The 21,382-nt window shown below is 41.8% G+C and overlaps 1 protein-coding gene across 2 annotated transcripts in view; it reads left to right on the forward strand.

Annotated features, from left to right (window-relative positions):
- The window catches only part of TGFA (transforming growth factor alpha), a 107,432-nt gene extending 103,351 nt beyond the window's left edge, over nucleotides 1-4,081 (forward strand). For both annotated transcript variants that reach the window (XM_059943044.1, XM_059943045.1), the window contains exon 6: nucleotides 404-4,081. In XM_059943044.1, the coding sequence (XP_059799027.1) occupies nucleotides 404-411 (8 nt within the window). In that variant the 3' untranslated portion in view covers nucleotides 412-4,081. The remainder of the gene's footprint in view (nucleotides 1-403) is intronic.
- Nucleotides 4,082-21,382: the final 17,301 nt, after the last annotated feature.

Here is a 21,382-nt window from a genome sequence, read left to right on the forward strand (position 1 = left end):
GCACAGAGGATACCCTCAGGGCCCACCCATTGTGTAACAAGGGGGTCCATTCTTATATAGCCTCGGGGGAAGCCATTCTGCCACCAGAGCCCTGACCAGCTCATGAGCTGCCCACTAAGCCGCCCCTGATGAGGGAACTGGCCGCGGAGGGGGTTGAATCACCTCCAGTTGAATGATGGCCCTCATGACAGCGCGCATCCCCATTCTCTTGTTTCCTTTGGCGCGAAAGCGCAGTTTCAGGAGCTTCTGCCCCTGAGGTTGAACCAGCAGAAGGTGAACTTGTCTGCCCAAGAGAACCTGGTGACTTTGGCTGGTGCATCCCCAAGTTTCTGTCCCAAGCCAGTTTTCCCAGCCTGGCTGGGGTCTGGCCCGCAGAGCTTAACCTGTTTTTCCTTCCTTCCAGTGGTCTGAAGAGCCCAGAGCGGGAGTTCTGCCAGATGGCCTGCGGCGGCCTGACAAAGAAAGGACTTCTTGAGGATGGCACAGCGAGGGCTGCCTGGGATGGGCCAGCAGACCTTTCCTACTTTGCCTGCCCTCGCCTCTGTGGGCTTTTTGTCTTTTGTGGGCCTTCATTCAAAACTCTGTCCACAACTCTGTCTGCTTGGGGTTATCCAGTGTGACCTGGAGAAGAAATCAGTGGACCACAGTCTAAAGACTGGTCAGAAATGAACGGCATGGGGTGGACCTCCTGTTTACCTAATGAGGTGTGTGCGTTGGCATCTGCGTCCAGGTGTGTGTAGGTGTGTTCTGCCAGTCACGGATGCCAGGCTGTGCTTGTTTTAATGGGCCCATCTCCCCACAGCAGTCTCCATCCTGCCTGACACTGGAGATTCCTATAGTTGTTACATTTTTTTTCTTACCGCTTATGGGGGAAGAAGGTGGAAAAAGGCATACCTGCTTTTTGCTACGTGAAGACACCAGTGTAAGAGGAGCCATGTCTGTCCTCTGTCCACAAAACCCTCAACCAGCCCGATATCTTCCACAGACACATGATGTTGAAGACCTTCCCGAGCTGTTGCCACCCTCAGAGATAACTTCTTATTTATTAGATGGATGATGGTGTTATTTTAAATCTCTTAAGTCAATGTAAAAAGCGCAAAACCCTTTCAGACGTCTGCATTAATGATGTATGTATTGCTGGCCAAAAAGTTAGACTGATTAGAAATGTCTGGTCTCTTTGGAACAGCTAAAGCTTGGGAAAAACCACCAGGATAGGTGGAGATGGAAGCAGAGGATGAGTTGCTGATGGGAGCAAAGATTGGGGTTCAGAGGTCACGCCATTTAATACACAAAACTAGTGAATGCCCCAGGATACATTCCTGTTGAAAAGTTAGCAAATCTAGCAGTGGAGATCTGGCATCTTGTCAAGGAAGAGGAAGAATGCCTGTGTGTGCCTCTACATGGGGGAAACACACATTACCCCGCTCTGTTATTAAACATACTGTCTAGTGGGCCCTCTGAGAATCTGTTTAGAAATAGAACATTAGCAGAGGGCCGCGGGCATTTGGGGCTGTGTCCATGAAGGGGGACCAGTCATTTATCTTCCATGTTGCTACTCGGTTGATTTGTTGTTTTATTTTGAAAGGGAGAAATTGAACTTTCCTATTTATTTTTAAGCATTAGGAGAAATATTCCAGTGACCTTTTTTTTCTTTTCCATCCAGGATGCCATTTTTTGTTTTTGTTTTTTTTAACAAAAACTCTAACAAGCCACCTCCACCGTGTGGGTCTCACTTTTCCCTCAGGGAAGGAGAAATTGTTCTCCTGGGTACTTTCCAACCCAGTGGGTCTGCCTGTAGGAAATTCCAGTTCCCTCCAACTGCACGGTGGGAGCTCATCCCTAGGAATTGTCATTAAAATTTGGAAACGGGAAAACAATGAAATAACATGTAGACTCCATATGTGAGGGAACTCTTATTCACTAATATTTGAAAAATTGGAAGATTTCTACCTATTAACCCTTCAGTGCCTGTAGCACCTCAACATCGTGAAAGGGACCTTTAAAATATGTCAAGTTGGCTTGAAATTCCTACCAGGTCATTTTGTCCTCCTCGAATTCTTCGGCCCCAGTATGTCTACTTCAGTGAATGTTCTCTGTATTTCTTACAGTTGAGACAATTATATGACACGTGTCTTAATTCTGGCACTTTTACTGAATGATGCAGCACCCAAAGCGCCCGTAGCAGAAATGGGATCCATTCGCCAGCAGTGTAACTGACACAGCTCCCGGGTTTTAGTCATAAAAGAAAATGCGCCTAAGTTTGCATTCCTTAGGCTGGTCCTACAGCAGCAGATCTGTGGGCTGAGGCTTGACCATAGGAGACCAATGCAGTTGACACTGGTTTGTGGACCTCAGTTTGCACTCACTTTTCTTATCAAGCTCTCCTGAAGGTCTGATTCCGGTTCAGAGAGACTAATGAAAGTGGAGTAGCATCACTTGTTTTTAACTTGAGATCACATTTTTACTTTAGGACAATCTTGACTCAGTCTTTTAGAGCCTATTTGCGGTCTGGTTGCCTTTAGAGTATGAACTGATGTTGAGAATGTCTTGTGGGGCTTTGTTCACCTACTGAGTCGAAGGATCAGTGTCCAGTCTTTAGGTGTCCAAGAGCCTTTGCAGAGGGATGAGAATATAAGGATGGAAGCAGAGGGAACCTTCTTTGTTCCCTGTGGGGACCTCATATTTAGGGTCTGTGAATGCTCCAGTCCAGCAAGTCACGGCTGCCGGTGCCCCCTTCCTTGTGCCTGTACAACCATGCAGTGAATGGGCTCAAATGTGTGCCATCCTAGACGTGCCTCTCAAAACAGTCCTCTGTAAACCAGCAGGTCTGAAGAGAGTTGGAAGCAGAGGTGGGGTCAAGGCAGGCCTGGTTGGACCTTTGTCCATGCTCCAGGATATGAGAACCTTGCTTCTTTAGTGATTTCTCTCTTAGAAATCAGATGGCCAACAAGCATTGGATTCCTATGCCATTAATGGCATTGGTACTTCTTTGGTTAGCTGTAAAAACGCCCCCTTTTCAGGTTAAAAATCATCTCCTAATCCATCTCCGTAGGTTCCCCATGTTTCCTTGCTTTTTAGAAAGCCAAGTTCATTATGATCAGGGAATCATTCCCAAGATCTGACCTGGTAAGCAACCACACACCTGGGGGCGGGAAACACAGCCGTTTCCAATGTCTGTCTCAGGAGAAATGTAAAGCCCCCATTTAAAAAAAAAAAAGGGAGGGGGTGCTTCCAAATCTTTTGTGGGGCCTGGATTTTCCCACTGCTCTACAGGCTGTGACTTCTTTAAGCATACTGGCGGGAAACGTCTTCTGCTAATGAAAGGAGAGACAGCAGCCAATCCTGATCTGGAAGACACATCTGGATGCACGTGTAACCAAGCAAGATATGAGTTTGCCATTGTGTGCCAGCAGAGAAGGGGGGCAGAACGTCCCCAGAGTCTATCTGCCATGAAAGGAGACGGCAGGATTGACATTCCCCCACCCATATTGATGAGGGAGGAGGTGTGCTTCCAGAGCTTGCTGGGAGCCTGGTCTGTGCAGGTGGAGAAAGTGTCTGGCATCTTCAGCTTTCCCAGGTCTGGGCTGCCTCGGTGCACAAGAACCGCTGGCTACTCTTCCAGGCAGTTTTGGCAGGAACAGTGCTCAGGAGACCCCGACCCCTTAGTAGCATCTGGGCTTTGATTCCTCCCAACCTGCTCAGCTGAGGAGGGGGCAGGGGATGATTCAAAAGCCCAGGACCAAGGGGGACGTCACAGAAACAAGATGAACACACATGTTTGTTCTTAATGTTCTAGCATAAGACCTGTTCTCTGTAGCCACTGGTTTTACCAGGCTTTCGAAAAGATCTCATGGCAAACACACACATAGTACTGAACACAACCCCTCTTCCTAGTGTAATAATTTACTGAAGTGTTCAACTTCTCATTATCTTATTATAACAAACCTGATGCTTTTTTTTTAGAACTTGTTACTCTGACTTCTGTATATGTTGCACTGAAAAGGTTAATATTTAATGTTTTAATTTATTTTTTGTGGTAAGTTAATTTTGATTTCTGTAATGCATTAATGGGATTAGCAGTTCTTTTCCTTAATGTCTGAATTGTACTTATTTAAAAGTAGTGAGCAATGTAAAATGCAGTTGTGTTTTTCAGTAATGTGTATTGTTGTTCCGTTGTACTGTACCTTGTTTGGAAGGATGAAGGAATGAACTCTTTTTTTTTTCCTAAATCAAGACTAGAGCTTTTCTTTCATGAGCTTGGCAGATGGCTGAAGCACATTTAAGATTTTTCTCTGCAAATGTGAATGATGAGAAAAAACTAGATGCTCTTTTGCAAAATGTGGGAATCCTAAAATTAACTTTAGTTGATCCCTGTCTGCTTGTAAAAACCAAATTCCCTGAAGCTCTTCTCAATACATGAGTATTTCATTTACTATGTGTCCAACAATACACTAGTGTGAAAGAAAAGATGAAACATACAATCCCTGCCCCAAAGGAATCAAAATCTGGCTGAGATTGACTGATGTGCAGAAAATAATTCCAGACTAATTCCAGCCAAAATACAAATAAAGCCCGAAATTCTAAGGTAGAAAGTATGTGTTAACAGCTATGATTCTCCAAGTGTGGCCCCAGACCAGCAGTATCAGCGTCACCTGGGAACTTCTTAGGAACGCAAATTTTCAGGCCCCACCCCAAACCTATTAAACTCTCGAGATGCCCCATGCCCCCTCCACCTTCCAGATGATTCTGATACATGCTCAAGTTCGAGAACCACTGTGCTATAGGACTCAGTGAAGCGCAAATTCACGTGGGGCTACAGTTTTTAGGAAAAGCTTTCTAGAGGCTTTTCAGAGGAAGTGAAACTTAACACAATTTACCTCTTAGTGTTCAAAGGTAATGGCCAGCAGACAGTATGGTCTTGAAGAAAGGCCTGCCTTTATCTGGATCGTCTCTGCTCAGCCTAGTTAAAGAGAAAAACAGGCCTGTCCATCTCCTACCACACCCCCAGTCCCCACTGCTCAGCTTCTAACTGTAAGGAGTTGTTCTAAAACTACCAACCCAATTCTTACAAGCCTCGCTGCCCTTGAATTCCCATGGTTAACCCTCTTCCCTTCCAACCCACGTGTGGACCTCGCATGTGAAAAGTAAGAGGAGCACGTAGAGAAGCAGCAGAGAGCAAAGTAGCTGCCGTACAGTGTGAGATCTTGGTCCCAAGGAAGGTTCAGCTCTTTGTAACGAGGGAAGGGTGTGTGGAGCCCGTTGTCCAGGCCTCAAAGGGCTTGGGGTTGGCCTGACTTACAGGGAGACAGTGATCCAGGCATCTCCTTATTCTGAGGGCCCTGGTCTGGTATCTGTCCCTCAGCAGAGCCTTTACTCACCTCTGGGGAGAGGGAGGGAGAGACCTCTACCCATACTCAGTGCCCCCCTGGTGACCCTAGTCAGTCTTCAGGGACATCTCCAGGCCCGATTTCTAAACCACTGGATTTTCTACTTGCCCCCTTCCTTCTCTTCCTCCCTGATGTCCAAGCCCTCCTGCCAAGACTGCCTCTGCCGTTACCGGTGTCTAGTAGCCGTTCAGGTGCACTGGACTGTCTGCGGTGGTAGGGGAGGACCCATCCAGGAAAAAGCCCCCATGAACTTGGAATCAGCCAGACCTGCCCTCATTTATCCAGGTGACTTGCAGTTGCTAGCTTGAATCCGTGATCTGGATCGTTAGGGTCCAGTCTTTGGGGACGCTGTTGGCCCACACTTCAGACCCCTGTTTTGCCTGGCTGCTGTATGCCCTGACTCCTGCCTGGCCCGGCCTTGGGATATGACCTAGTCTTGCCTCCCCTCTAGCTCGGAGTTCCTTGCCCAGCAGCAGCCTGGAATTCTAGCCCCAGTGCTCTTTCTCCATCTCCTGAAACTCCCTCTTCCACACTGGTCGTCCACAGGACTTGCTCTGCAGGCCCTGAGCTTTCTGCCTCTGCCTTTCACCTCCAGAAACAGGAAGTGCCCATGGTCACACACCCCTGGGTCGAGCAATGCCTTTTCCACTAAGCTAGTGTCTCTCACCCAAGATCAATTGAATTCTAGAATCTGTGGGGGTGGAGCTTGAGCATCTTCTAAAAATCTCTCCCCGTGATTCTAATCCCATCCCTACTGCCCTCTGGAATATGCCATGCCCCAGGGAGCACATGGCACAGGAGAGGTTTGATGCCTGGAGCTGAGATACCCATCCCTGGCGTCCCACCCTAGTCCATGCTTAAGTATCCCTTAATATCCAGCAGATGTTAGCCCTGGGGAAACAGGGAGGCTTGGACCTCCTTTCAAGTGGGATCACCTAAAGCAAAGAAGTGAGATAACACCTGTGGGAACAGGGCCCCCTGAGGAGTACCATGTGGCTGATGCTTGAGGTTATGCACACCTGGGCGATGGCTTTTCAGGAGCCAAATTTTGCAATTGGGAATGAAAATGTGGTGACACTGATACTGAAAAGTAAACAGGAGAGGAAAAAAATCCTCTCTCCAGGGACATTTACCTCAATGGAAGCTTCAGGCCCTGATGTGCAGCTGAACAGTTGCCCTAGGACGGGAGGAGCCCCTGCTGCCATGAAGTCCTCCAGGGCAAATCCAAGTCTGGCAGGGGAGCCCCTCTCGGGAGGGGGGTCAGGGGAGTGGCATTGAGAACTGGGCAAGGGAACAGCTCCACTCCCTGGGCTGGTCTGCCCTGCCTGTTCCAGGGAAGGATTCCTCGGGTCTAGAAATGTGACATCCCAGAAGGACTGTGCTGTAAAGAGCTGCCATCATTTAAACCTTGTCCCACCAGAGCAGAGCACACAGCGGCACCCTCCCCTGCAGCATGGCGCTCCCACCTGCCCTTGTAAAAGAAGTCCCCCAAACAGAGCACAGGGGATCTGGGTCCCCGTGGTGGAAGGAGGCCCGGAGGTGAAGACCTGGGGTTGGTTGCAGCCCTGCTCTTGGCTGTGTCACCCTAGGGCGGTACTAATTCTTTCTGAACCTCCAGTCCCTGCCTATTTAGCTCCTGCCCGTTTAGCTCAGGGAGGTAAAACTTAAAAACTCCCACTTGCTCAGCCTGATTCTTGGAATAAAAAAATCTAGAGCTGTCCTGGGCTTCCCTGGTGGCGCAGTGGTTGAGAATCTGCCTGCCAGTGCAGGGGACGCGGGTTTGAGCCCTGGTCTGGGAGGATCCCACATGCCGCGGAGCAACTGGGCCCGTGAGCCACAACTACTGAGCCTGCGCGTCTGGAGCCTGTGCTCCACAACAAGAGAGGCCGCGATAGTGAGAGGCCCGCGCACCGCGATGAAGAGTGGCCCCCGCTCGCCGCAACTAGAGAAAGCCCTCGCACAGAAACGAAGACCCAACACAGCTAAAAATAATAAAAATAAATTAATTAATTAATTTTTTAAAAAATATCTAGTGCTGTCCTAAATGCCATTGACACATTGCCCAACTCAAGGGAGGCCTCACTCCTCCATCCTCCAGTGACATTCAATCCAAGATAAAAGAAGGCATGAGGAGGGGAGATTGTATGAGAACTATTTCCAGAGAGCCAGTGGCAAAAGGGGCCACATCCAGAGGGTCATGGTCCCAGGACACCACCTTTAGAAGTGGTTAAGGACCTAGAGGGGTGAGGAAAACTCTCCTCGGACGTAGGAAGGTGTTCATTGTGGCCTCAAGTTGCAGGGCCAGAGGCAAAGAGGTTGACCTCAGCTCGTCAGAGGGTCTTTCTCATCATCAGGGCCACCTCCTGGACTACTGTTCTCCCTAACACCAAAGTGATCAAGCAGAGACTGGGTGGCCACCAGGGACACAGTGGGTGCCTGGTGAACTAGAACACGAGCCAGAAGACCTCGGGGCCAGTCTTCCTCTAAGTACCCTGACCACCATCTCCTGCCCATGAGTCCACGGGCTACCCCATCCCTCCAAACCTCCACCTACCACAGCACCCTTCCGCAATAGTCTTTGTGAGCCCAAACATCAGCCTCTGTCCTCCCCTTGTCCTGCTGTGGGTCTTGTGGCCTCCCAGAGCTTCTCGGTGATGGAGGGGCATCTCAGGCCCTGCCCAGCCCCCTTCCCTCCCACCTGCTGGCTTTAGAGCCCCTGTGGCTTGACCATACTCAGGAGGGTCCCTATACAGGGACCACAGCTCCAGTAACTCTCAGGAGAGGGCCTTTCCTGGCTCCCTCTCCATCCCCAAGTGCCGAGATGTACTAGTGCCCTCCCAGATCCACTCTCCACCATCCTCTGCCCAGTGCCCCGCTGTGGACAGCCTCTGTAGAGTTCTCTTGCCCAATGGCTTCTGGTTCAGCTAGTGGGAGGCCCTGGAGGAGAGACCAGAGTCGTTTGTTTGTTTTTATGGTGCAATTCTTTTCTGTTTTTTAAATTTACCTATAGTTGATTTACAGTATTATATTAGTGACAGGTGTACAGCATAGTGACTCAATATTTTCATAGATTATATGAAATTTTATGAAGTCATTATACTCCGTTTAAAATGACTATAAGATAATGGCTATATTTCCCTGTGCTGTACAGTAAATTCTTGTTGCTTATCTGAGACGGAGGTATTTTAACCCCCTTCCCTTCCTGCTCCAGTGCTGTGTCTCCAATAATTACACCCCAGCACTAGGTTCTCAGGGCCCCTCCTCCTTCCAGCTCTCACCACACTTCATTTACGCCACTCCCTCCCCTTGTCCCTTCTGCTCTGGGGTGGTAATGACTCCCCCCAGTTGCCAGTTTTAACTCTGCCAATCTTGCCCCCCCCAACCTCCACCTTGACCTTTAATTTCCAGGGCTGCTTAACCGGAGGCTAAAAATTCAAACGCCTTCGGGAATGAAGCTGTTAATGGGAATTAGTGCAACTGCTGGATGGGAGCGTAAATACCCACGAGTAGTTTGCGTCTGGCATGGGAGGTGGACATTGGGATAAACTGGGGTGCACAGACCTCTTCTGAAGGGGGCGATCATGTCTCAGTTCCAGCCCATAATAGATATCCAGCAAGGTGGCCTGATTTTCCATTTTTTCAAGAGAAGCAGAAAATCTGGACTTTTTCATGAAGTATCTCCATTTCTAAATGTGACTCAAACTCACAAACCACTCTGTGGCCACACCGAAATCTGTCTGCAGGTCACCATCCATTGGCAGCCTTCACTCTCAAGCTGTTCCCTTGTCTCCACCTCTGCCAGGCCCTTTCACGCCTCTCTGCCTTCACAGTTCTCTTTACTAAGAATAGCTTTTTCTGCTTCTTGGCCTGAGCAAACTTCTGGTCCTTCAAGAAGGGACTCACACCTCACTTCCTCTCTGGAGCCTTCTTGGAGCCCCCATGCAGAGCCTTCCCAACGCACCCAGAGCACTTTGTACATCCTTATGTTAAGACCCTCATCTCACTGGGTTGACACTGTTGACAAACTCCTCCACAAGTTGCCCTGTGCCCAGGATCATCTTGTGTCCCAGGTCATGAGCTTCTCAAGGTCGAAAACCTCTGTCCTATGCATCTTTGTAGCCTAAGCGTTTAGCCTGATGACTGAAGGATGCAAGGTGATGCAATAACTCTTTGTTGAACAAAATCCTCAGACAAACGGGGCTTTGGTTGGACAAATGTCTGTCTCTGGAGGCAGGAGAGCAATGTCATGTGGGATCACTGGGTCCTGTGGAGCTGCGTTATCTGGACTTGGTGTTGGATGCTACGGTTGGACACCTCACAGGTCAAATAGGAAACCAGGGAGAGTCCCAAAGACCTATCTATCATGAGAGCTTTGCTTCTAGGCAAAAACACATTACATGTTTTGACCAGTATCTTACCAAGAACTTTGTCACAACCTAGGTGAATTTAACAGGAATATTTTTCCCTTTTTCCCCCCAGATTTATTGAAGAAGAAATAACATATAACATTGTGTAAGTTTAAGGTGTACAGTGCAATGATTTGATGCATGTATCTATTGTAAAATGACTACCACAGTAGGGAAATTAACACTTCCACTCCCTCACATAGTTACCATTTTTGTGTGTGTAGTGAGGACATTCAATATCTAACCTCTTAGCAACTTTCAAGTGTATAATACATATTTTTAACTATAGTCACAATGCTGTACATTGTATCCCCAGAACTTACTCATCTTACAACTGGAAGTTTGTGCCCTTTGACAAACTTCTCCCCATTTCTCCCACCGCCCCCCCCCCCGGCTCCTGGCAACCACTATTCTACTCTGTTTCTCTGAGTTCAGCTTTTTTAGATTCCACATATAAGTGAAGACTTACAGTATTTGTCTTTCTCTGTCTGACTTATTCCACTTTGCATAATGCTCTCAAGCCTCATCCATGTTGTCACAAATGGCAGGATTTCCTTCTTTCTCATGGCTGGGTAATATTCCATTGTGTATATATGGCACATCTTTATCCATTCATTCACTGGTGGACACTTAGTTTGTCTCTGTATCTCGACTATTGTGAATAATGTTGCAATGCACAAGGAAGTGCAGATATCTCTTTGAGAACCAGATTCCATTTTCTTTGGTTATATACCAAGAAGTGGGATTGCTGAACCATATGGGTGTTCTGTTTTTAATTTTTTTTAGAAACCTCCATACTGTTTTCCGTAACGGCTGCACCAATTTACATTCACTCCAGCAGTGCACAGGAGTTCCCTTTACTCCACGTCCTCGCCAACACCTGGTTTTGGCTCTAGCCCTTCCATCTCCAGCCCCACCTCCTACCAAGGTAATAGCTCCCAGCACACTCTGAGGAAAGATGACTGCTGTTCATGTCAGATCCAGCTCTCCCACCAAAGCCACTGGGCACACGCAGACTGTATAAGGATGCTCCCACACAAGGACACCCCTTTAAGACCACAATAGGTAACCATTTCACCTAATTTCATAGAGAAAGAGAAAGTTAAGCAAAATGAGAAGACAGAGGAATTTGTTTCACTTGAAAGGGCAAGAGAAAAACCCTGAAAAAAACAACTAATGAAACAGAATTCTTAAGACAGCAAGAGAAAAACAAAAAGCTATATACAAGGGAACCCCAAAAGGCTGATTTTTCTGCAGAAACTTTTTCCTTTTCTGCAAAAGGAAGTGGCATGCCCTAAGAATTATCTCTTTAACTTTTATCATTTTAATTATGTCATGTTTTTGTGTGGGCCTGTTTGGGTTCATTTCGTTTGGGACCTTTTGTGCCTCCTGTACCTGGATATCTGTTTCCTTCTTCAGGTTTGGAAAGTTTTCAGCCATAATTTTATCAAATATCAATATCAGTGTCTAGGTTGCCAGTCTTTTCTTTTCAGCACCCAATACAAGAGCACCTAAATATACTGGGTGGGTCAAAAAGTGCCTTCGGTTTTCTAAGTAAAAATAAAAGACAGATTTTTCATTTTCACCAAGAACTTTATTCAACAACGTTTTCACCTTCTTGTTCCACTACCTTCTGCCATTTTTCAGGCAACTTCCTAATTCCATCTTCCCAAAATTTTTTATCTTTTTTTTTTAAATTTTTTAAATTTTTGGCTGTGTTGGGTCTTCGTTTCTGTGCGAGGGCTTTCTCTAGTTGAGGAAAGCGGGGACCACTCTTCATCGCGGTGCGGGGGCCTCTCACTATCATGACCTCTCTTGTTGCGGAGCACAGGCTCCAGACACTCAGGCTCAGTAGTTGTGGCTCACGGGCCTAGTTGCTCCGCGGCATGTGGGATCTTCCCAGACCAGGGCTCAAACCCGTGTCCCCTGCATTGGCAGGCAGACTCTCAACCACTGCGCCACCAGAGAAGCCCCCTTTTTATCTTTTTGAGCAAAGAACTGTTGCAGGTGCCTTTTACAGTCTTCCATTAAGAGAATTTTGTAAAGACCAAAATAAATGGAAATCTGAAGGTGCAATGTCTGGTGAAAATAGCAGATGAATCAGAACTTCCCAGCCAAGCTGTAACAGTTTTTGCCTGGTCATCAAACAAACACGTGGTCTTGCATTATCCTGATGGAAGCTTATGCGTTTTCTATTGACAAATTCCGGACGCTTTTCATTGAATGCTGCTTTCAGTTGGTCTAATTTGGAGCAGTACTTGTTGGAATTAATCGTTTGGTTTTCCAGAAGGAGCTCATAATAGAGGACTCCCTTCCAATCCCACCATATACACAACAGCACCTTCTTTGGATGAAGACCAGACTTTGGTGTGGTTGGTGGTGGTTTATTTTGCTTGCCCCACGATCTCTTCTGTTCCACATTATTGTACAGTATCCACTTTTCATCGCCCATCATAATTTGTTTTAAAAACAGAACATTTTCATTACGTTTCAGCAGAGAATTGCATGCGGAAATATGGTCAAGAAGGTTTCTTTCACTTAACTTATGTGGAACCCAAACATCAAAGCGATGAACATAATCAAGCTGGTGCAAATGATTTTTAACGCTTGATTTGGATATTTTGAGTATGTCAGCTATCTCCCACGTGGTATAACATTGATTTGTTCTCAATTATTGTTTCGATTAGATCACTAACAACTTCAGCTGGTCTACCCGACCGTGGAGCATCATCCAGAGAGAAATCTCCAGCACGAAACTTCGCAAACCACTTTTGACATGTTCGATCCATCACAGCTCCTTCTCCATACACTACACAAACCTCTTTGTTCATTTCAGTTGCATTTTTACCTTTCTTGAAATAGTAAAGCATAATATGTGGAAAATGTTGCTTTTTTCTTCCATCTTCAATATTAAAGTGGCTACACAAAAATTCACCAATTTTGATGTCGTTTTTTAAATGCACACTGATATGACAGCTGTCACATACAATCTAACAAAAGTTACAGACAACTAAGTGCTACTAGAGCCATCTTATGGAAAACACCAAATGAAATTTTGGCCCACCCAATACAACTTCCAAGACTGTATCAGGAAGAAATTGACAGTCTGAACAGGCTGATCACAAGTAATGAAATTAAATTTGTAATTTAAAAAAGACTCCCAGCAAACAAAAGTCCATGACTATACTGTTTCAAAGGGGAATTCTACCAAACATACCAAGAATTGTTACTACCTATCCTTCTCAAACTGTTCCACAAAACTGAAGAGGATGGAACACTCCCAAATTCATTCTGTGAGGCCACCATTACCCTGATACCAAAACCAGACAAGGACACTACAAAAAAGGAAAATTACAGGACATTATCTCTGATGAATATAGATGCAAAAATCCTCAACAAAATATTAGCAAATCAAATTCAACAATATATAAAAAGGATCATATACCATGATCAAGTGGAATTTATTCCAGGGATGCAAAGATGGTTCAGTATTTGCAAGTCAATCACTGTGATACACCCCCTTAACAAAAGGAAGGATAAAAATCGCATGGTTATCCTAACAGATGCAGAAAAAGCATTTGACAAAACTCAACATCCATTCACAATAAAAACTCTCCTTAAAGTTGGTATAGAGGGAATATATTTCAACATAATAAATGCCATTTATGACAAGTCCACAGCTAACATCATACTCAATGGTGAAAAACTGAAAGCCTTCCCTTTAAAATCACAGACAAGGGTGCCCACTCTAGCCACTTATATTTAACATAGTATTGGAGGTTCTAGCCACAGCAATCAGATAAGAAAAAGAAATAAAAGGCATCCAAATCGGAAGGGATGAAGTAAAAATGCCACTATTTGCTGACGACATGTTACTATACATAGAAAACTCTAAAATCTCCAAACCAAAAAAAAAACCTATTAGAACTTATAAATGAATTCAGTAAAGTTGCAGGATACAAGATTAATATACAGAAATCTGTTGCTTTTCTATACACTAATAATGAACTATCAGAAAGAGAAAGCAAGAAAACAATCTCATTTAAAATAGCATCAAAAAGAATAAAATATCTAGGAATAAACTTAACTAAGGAGGTGAAAGACCTATACTCTGAAAACTAAAAAAACTGACACAGGAAATTGAAGATGATACAAAGAAATGGAAAGACATCCCATGTTCTTGGAGTGGAAGAATTAATATTGTTAAAATGGTCATACTACCCAAAGCAATCTACAGATTTAATGCAATCCCTATCAAAATACCCAGGACATTTTTCACAGAATCAGAGCAAATTATCCTAAAATTTATATGGAATCACAAAAGACCTCGAATTGCCAAAGCAATCTTGAGAAAAAGAACAAAGACTGGAGGCTATACCTCCCAAATTTCAGACTATACTGCAAAGCTACAGTAATCAAGAGAGCATGGTACTGACACAAAAACAGACATATAGATCAATGGAGCAGAATAGAGAGTTCAGAAATAAACCAATGCCCTTATGGTCAATTAATCTACAACAAAGGAGGCAAGAATATACTGTACAGAAAAGACAGTCTCTTCAATACATGGTGCTGGGAATACTGGACAGCTACATGTAAAGAATGAAATTAGAACATTTTCTCATAACATACACAAAAAAATAAACTCAAAATGGATTAAGGACCTAAATGTAAGATCTGAAACCGTAAAACTCCTAAAAGAGAACACAGGTGGAACACTCTGACATAAATCGCAGCAATATTTTTTTTGAATCTGCCTCCTAAGGCAAAAGAAACAAAAGCAAAAATAAATGAAGGGGACGTAATTAAACCTCAAAGCTTTTGCATAGCAAAGAAAACCACTGACAAAATGAAAAGACAACCTACTGAATGGGAGAATATACTTGCAAATGATATGACTGATAAGGGGTTAACACCCAAAATACATAAATAGCTCATACAACACAATATTTAAAAAAAACAAACAACCTGATTAAAAAATGGGCAGTAGATCTGAATACTTTTCTAAAGATATACAGATGACCAACAGGCACATGAAAACATGCTCAACATCACTAATCATCCGAGAAATGCAATTCAAAGCCACAATATCACCTCACACTTGTCAAAATGGTTACATCAAAAAACCTACAAATAACAAATGTTGTCAAGGATGTGGAGAAAATGGAACCCTAGTACATTGTTGGTGGAGTTGTAAATTGGTGCAGTCACTATGGAAAACAATCTTCAAAAAACTAAAAACTAAATATGATCCAGCAATTCCACTGCTGGGTGTATATCCAAAGAAAATAAAAACACTAATTCCAAAAGATACATGCACCCCAATGTTCATAGCAACGTTATTTACAATAACCAAGATATGGAAGTAACCTATGTGTCCATCAACAAATGAATGGATAAAGAAGATGTGAGATATATATATATAATGGAATACTACTCAGCCATAAAACAGAATGAAATTCTGCCATTTGCAACAACATGGATGTACCTAGAGAGTATCATGTTTAGTGAAGTAAGTCAGACAGAGAAAGACAAATATTCCATGTTATCACTTACACGTGGAATCTAAAATATAAAACAAATATATATGAGAAAACAGAAACAGACTCACAAATATAGAGAACAAACTAGCGGTTACCAGTGGGGAGAGGGAAGTGGGGAGGGGCAAGATAGGAGTAGGGGATTAAGAGATACAAACTACTATGTATAAAATAAATAAGCAACAAGAATATTTTGTACAGCACAGGAAATACAGCTATTATTTTATTTTGTAATGGCTATACTATATAAAAATATAATATGTAAAAATATCGTGTCACTATTTTGTATACCTGAAACTAATATCATATTGTAAATCAACTGTACTTCAATCTTGAAAAACACCTACAACAAGGACCTACTGTATAGCACAAGGAACTATATTCAATACCTTGTAATAACCTATAGTGGAAAAGAATCTGAAAAAGAATATATATATATCTGAATCACTTTGCTGTACACCTGAATCTAACACAACATTGTAAATCAACTATACTTCAATTTGTAAAAAACCTAACTGTATACTGCTTATAAGAAATGTATCTTAAAAATAAGGGTACAGAAAAATTGAATATAAAAGAGTAGAAAAATAGACTATAAAAATGCCAAGTAAAAGAAAGCTGGTGTGGCTATACTCACATAAGATAAAGTGTACCACAAGACATTTCATAGTGCTAAAAGGTTACATTTACCAGGAAGATATAAAAACTTAAAATGTGCCATGTGTGTGCCAAACGGCATTGTTTCAAAAATACATAAGGCAAAAATGAACACAGAGTATATACTGCTCCTAACAGGTAAGGCACTTTCTAGAAAGAAACATTTATACCCATGGACATTTATTTAATTTAAAATTGGAAGGAAGATGAGAAGAACCAACTTCTTGGGCACACCCTGAAGGTAAACACAAGTGTGTTATACTCAGAAAAAATGTATACAGTATGTATACAGACTGAGCTACCATGGTTTTTTTTCCCAACCTTTGAAGCAAAAGAAGAAAAGTTAAAGACTCTATGACGACTCTAACCCAGATATTCTCCCCAGCCCTCCTTCCATACCCAATCTGAAAATCTTCCTATTTCCCTCTAGATTATGTAGGGGAGAAAGTAGGGATGCAGGAAAAGACACCAAAACTCTCTGTGGATCTCCCAAAGCCAAGTAGTCTTCTGACCACTCTTCTGCTACTGATCTTTGCTACAGTGTAGCTTAATGTCACGAGCACAGCTTGAAAGTCAGTTTGCCTAAGTTCAAATCCCCCATCTGTCGCTTATTAGCTGTGCAAACTTGGGTAATTTATTTAATATCTGTGCACCTCAGTTTCCTTCAGCATAAAATGGGGATACCCTCAGAAGTGATTGCAGAGATTAAATATGTAAATTTTATAAAGCTTAGAACTGTATCTGGCACACAGTATAGGCTGTCGTTTTCATCTCCTTCATCCTCTACACTTTGATGGACTGTAATCTTCAATTGGATCAGAAATACATTCCAAACATTCTGTGACCTTCTACCCACTTAAGGATCTGTGGACATAAATATCTCTCAGTTGAATATGATTGGTTGATCTATATAGGGTTTAATTATGGCCATATCCAAGCCTTACTCCCTGAATATATACATACAGGTGAACACTAGGTTATTTCCATTCTGGAAAAGAAAGTACAGATGATGTAACTCTAGTAAAGGCATATTGAGAACCCAATTCCAATGCTATGCTCTTTGAGTTGAACTCTGAGCGGTCATAAACACTCTCAAAAGCATTCAACCTGTGACTGGGATGTTTCCTTGAGTGAATATTTCAAATACTGACATGGAATAAAGTGCATATATCAAACACTGGAAGCAATCTTTTTCTCACAAAGCCATTCACCTTTTTCTTTTATTTATTACTGACTTACTTATTTATTTATTTATTTTTGGCTGCATTGGGTCTTCGTTGCTGCGCGCAGGCTTTCTCTAGTTGTGGCGAGCGGGGGCTACTCTTGGTTACAGTGTGCTGGCTTCTCATTGCAGTGGCTTCTCTTGTTGTGGAGCATGGGCTCTAGGTGCACTGGCTTCAGTAGTTGTGGCTCCCAGGCTCTAGAGCGCAGGCTCAGTAGTTGTGGCGCAGGGGCTTAGTTACTCCACAGCATGTGGGATCTTCCCCAACCAGGGATCAAACCCATGTCCCCTGCATTGGCAGGTGGATTCTTAACCACTGCACCACAAGGGAAGCCCAGGCTATCCACCTTGAAACAGCAAACTTTAAGGTTGACCCAGAAAGTGTACAATTCACACTCTCTAATGACAATATACTAAAACTATAAATAAATCATACGAATTTAAACAGCTACAACAATAACAACAACTTAATATTTTCATTAAGAAAAGATTCAAATAATTTTGGCCAGGAGACAGATGGATAAATATAAAACTGAAAACTGACTACAAAATAACAAAAAAAGATTACATATCAAAATTTATAATCTGTAGCCAGCTGATTCAGAAGTAAAATCATCTTTATTATTTAATTAAATTAACCAAAGAACAAACAAAATAACTAAATGTTCAATTCAATAATTTACAAAAGAACCAACAAAATGCCTAAAGAAAGTAGAAGAAAAAAAACCATAAAGATAAAACCAGGAATAAATAAATCAAAAACAGAAAAACATTCGATTCAGTAAATAAATTCAAGTGTGCTTTCTTTGAACAAACAAATCCAAACAAGAAAAATAAAAAACGGTAAAGAAACCCAAAACTCAAAATTCGAAATGTTAAAGCATTATAATAACAGATAGTGAGTAAATTTATTTTCAAAGAATGCTAATCATTTATGCTAATGACTTTTAAACCTCCATGAATTGACCAATTTCCTGCTGAAAATATGTCACCAAAAGTGACCCTACTACAAGCAGAAAATTTAACTAGGCAGGCCACTCTATCTAGGGAAAATTCTGAGAAGTATATCTAATATAACCCTCCTTTGCTTAGAAGACTTCAGACCCAATTTAGTTCAGTGTTTATTTTTCTTTCCTTTCCTCTCCTCCTCCTTCCCTCCCCTCACTTCCCCACTTCTCAGACTTCATATAAAAGTTATGTCCCATCACAAGAAACAAAAAACAAAAACAAAATTAAAGACCAATATCTCACGAATGTGAATGCGAAAATCCTCAATAACATACTAGCAAACTGAATTCAGTAACACCCAGTAACATCCAGAAACATGTGAAAAGAGTTATAACCATGAGCTAATGAGATTTACCCCAGGAATACAAGGTTATTTTAATATGTGTAAATAAATTAATGTAATACATTATATCAATAGAATAAAAAATAAAAGCCACATGATCTTCTCAATAGATGCAGAAATGCTTTTGAAGAACTCCAACAACCTTTCATTATAAAAAACACTCAACAAACTAGCACTAGAAGGAATCTTTCTCAGCCTGATTAAGCACATCTACAAGCAACCCACATTTAACTAATACATACTTAATGGTGAAAGGCCGGGTGCTTACCCCACTAAGATCAGAAACAAGAGAAGGATGTCCACTCTCACCACTTCCATTCAACATTGTACTGGAGGTTTTAGCCAAGGCAATTAGGCAAGAAAAAGGAAGTGATCTCTATTTGCAGATTACATGATCTTGTATATAGAAAATCCTAAGGAATCTACTAAAAAAATATATTAGAACTAATAATTGCAGCAAGGTTGCAGGATACAAGATTAATACTTAAAAAACTAATTGTATTTCTATATGTTTGCAATTAACAATCCAAAAATGAAATTAAGAAAACAATTCCATTCACAACAGCATCAAAAAGAATAAAATACTTAGGATTAAATTTAACAAAAGAATTACAAGACTTAAACTTGGAAAACTACAAAAAACTGTTGAAAGAAATTAAAGAAGACTTAAGTAAAGGAAACACATCCCATGTCTATGGATTGGAAGACCTAACATTGTTAAGATGGCAATATGCATATATGTGGAGGGAGGAAAAGGACATGTGCCTTGGGGCTATGTATAGTCTATACAATACTACCCATTGAGTATAAGCACAATAATATTATTTGCATAAGGTGTTGATCATAATTCTGTGTTATAGCCTTTATTTTTCTTTATTCTTTGATCTGCTACATTAAAATTTCAACAAATAAGAGAAGTTGGTTAAGGACAGACTGTTTAGTCCTGTGGTCTCTGCTTCACTTTCCTTGCACTTATTTGATCCTTCAATAATGCTCATCTTGCACCAATAAAAGAGTAAATATGCTTCGTGTTTCATAAAAAAAAAAAGATGGTAGTATACCCCAAGTCGATCTATAGACTCAAAGCAATCCCTCTCTGAATCTCAGCTGACTTCTTTATAGAAACTGATGAGTAGATTCTAAAATTCATATGGAATTGCAAGCAATGTAGAGTAGCTAAAACAAAGGAGAACAAAGTGAGAGGACTCACAGTTCCTGATTTCAAAACTTACAACAAACAATGGTAATCAAGGCAGTGTGGCATTGGCACAGGGGAGAATTGACTTAAGAATAGATTAATGGGAATAGAATTGAAAGTCCATAAATAAAGCCATACATCTACGGCTAATTGATCTTTGACAAGGGTGCCAAGACAATGCAATTGAGAAAGAACAGTCTTTTCAACAAATGGATGTCCACCAGCAAATGAATGAAGTTGGACCCCTATCTCACACCATATATAACAACTAATTCAAAACAGATCATAGACCTAAAGAACTAAAACTGTAAAACTCTTAGAAGAAAACATAGGAGTAAATCTTTGACCTTGGACTAGGCAACAGTTCTTAAGTAAGACACCAAAAGCACAAGCAACAAAAGAAAAATTAGATAAATTGGATTTCATCATAATAAAAATCTTTTGTGCTTAAAAGAATACCATCAAGAGAATGAAAAGACAATCCACAGAATGAAAGAAAATACTTTCAAATCATATATCCAGTAAGAGTCAAGTATCTGGAATATATGAAGAACTCATAACTCAACAGTAAGAAGAAAAAGAGCCCAATTTTAAAATGGGCAGGAACTTCCCCGGTGGTCCACTGGTTAAGACTCTGTGCTTCCACTGCAGGGGGCACGGGTTGGATCCCTGGTGGGGAACTAAGATCCTGCAAGCTGTGTGGCAAAAAAAATTTTAATAAAAATTTTTTAAATTTTTAAAATTTTAAAATAGAAATAAAAATGGGCAAAGGATTTGCATAGACATCTCTCCAAAGATATACAAATGACCAACACACGTGAAAAGATGCTCAACATCATTAATCATCAGAGAATCACAAATCAAAACCACAATGAGATACCATGTTATGCCCACTAGAACGCCTAGAGTCAAAAAGTCAGATAACAACAAGTGTTGGTGAGGAGGTGGAGGAATTAAAACCCGCATACACAGCTGGTGGGAAAGTAAAATGATGCAACCACTTTGGAAACAGTTTAGCAGTTCCTCAAATGATTAACCATGGAATTACCAAATGACTCAGAAATTCTGCTCCTAAGTATAAAACACAAGAGAAATGAAAATATATGTCAGCATAAGAACTTGTGCATGAATGTTCATAGGAACATTACACATAATAGCTAAAAAGTAGAAAAACCCAAATGTCCATCAACCAATGAACAGATTTTTTTTGAAGTGGTATATCCATACTATGGAATATTATTTCACCAAAAAAAAAAAAGGAATAAAGTACCGATACATACTATGACATAAATGAATCTTGAAAACATAATACCAAGTGAAAGAGGCCAGTCACAAAAGACAGTCACATATCGGTATGATTCTATTTACATGAAATGTCTAATATTTAAAATAAGTAAATCTGTAGATTAGTGGTTATCAGGGTCTGGGATAGGAGAGGAGTGTGCCTGCTAAAGGGTACGGGGTTTCTTTGTGGGGAATGTTGAAATGTACTAAAATTAAGTAGTGGCGATGGTTGCACAATTTTGTGACTATACTAAAAACTGCTAATTGTATACTTAAAAGTGGGGGTAATTTATGGTATAGAAATACATCTCAGTAAAGCTATTACTAAAACAAAAAA

Source organism: Balaenoptera ricei, chromosome 13 (genome assembly GCF_028023285.1).
Source record: "Balaenoptera ricei isolate mBalRic1 chromosome 13, mBalRic1.hap2, whole genome shotgun sequence".
Classification (NCBI taxonomy): Eukaryota; Metazoa; Chordata; class Mammalia; order Artiodactyla; family Balaenopteridae; genus Balaenoptera; species Balaenoptera ricei.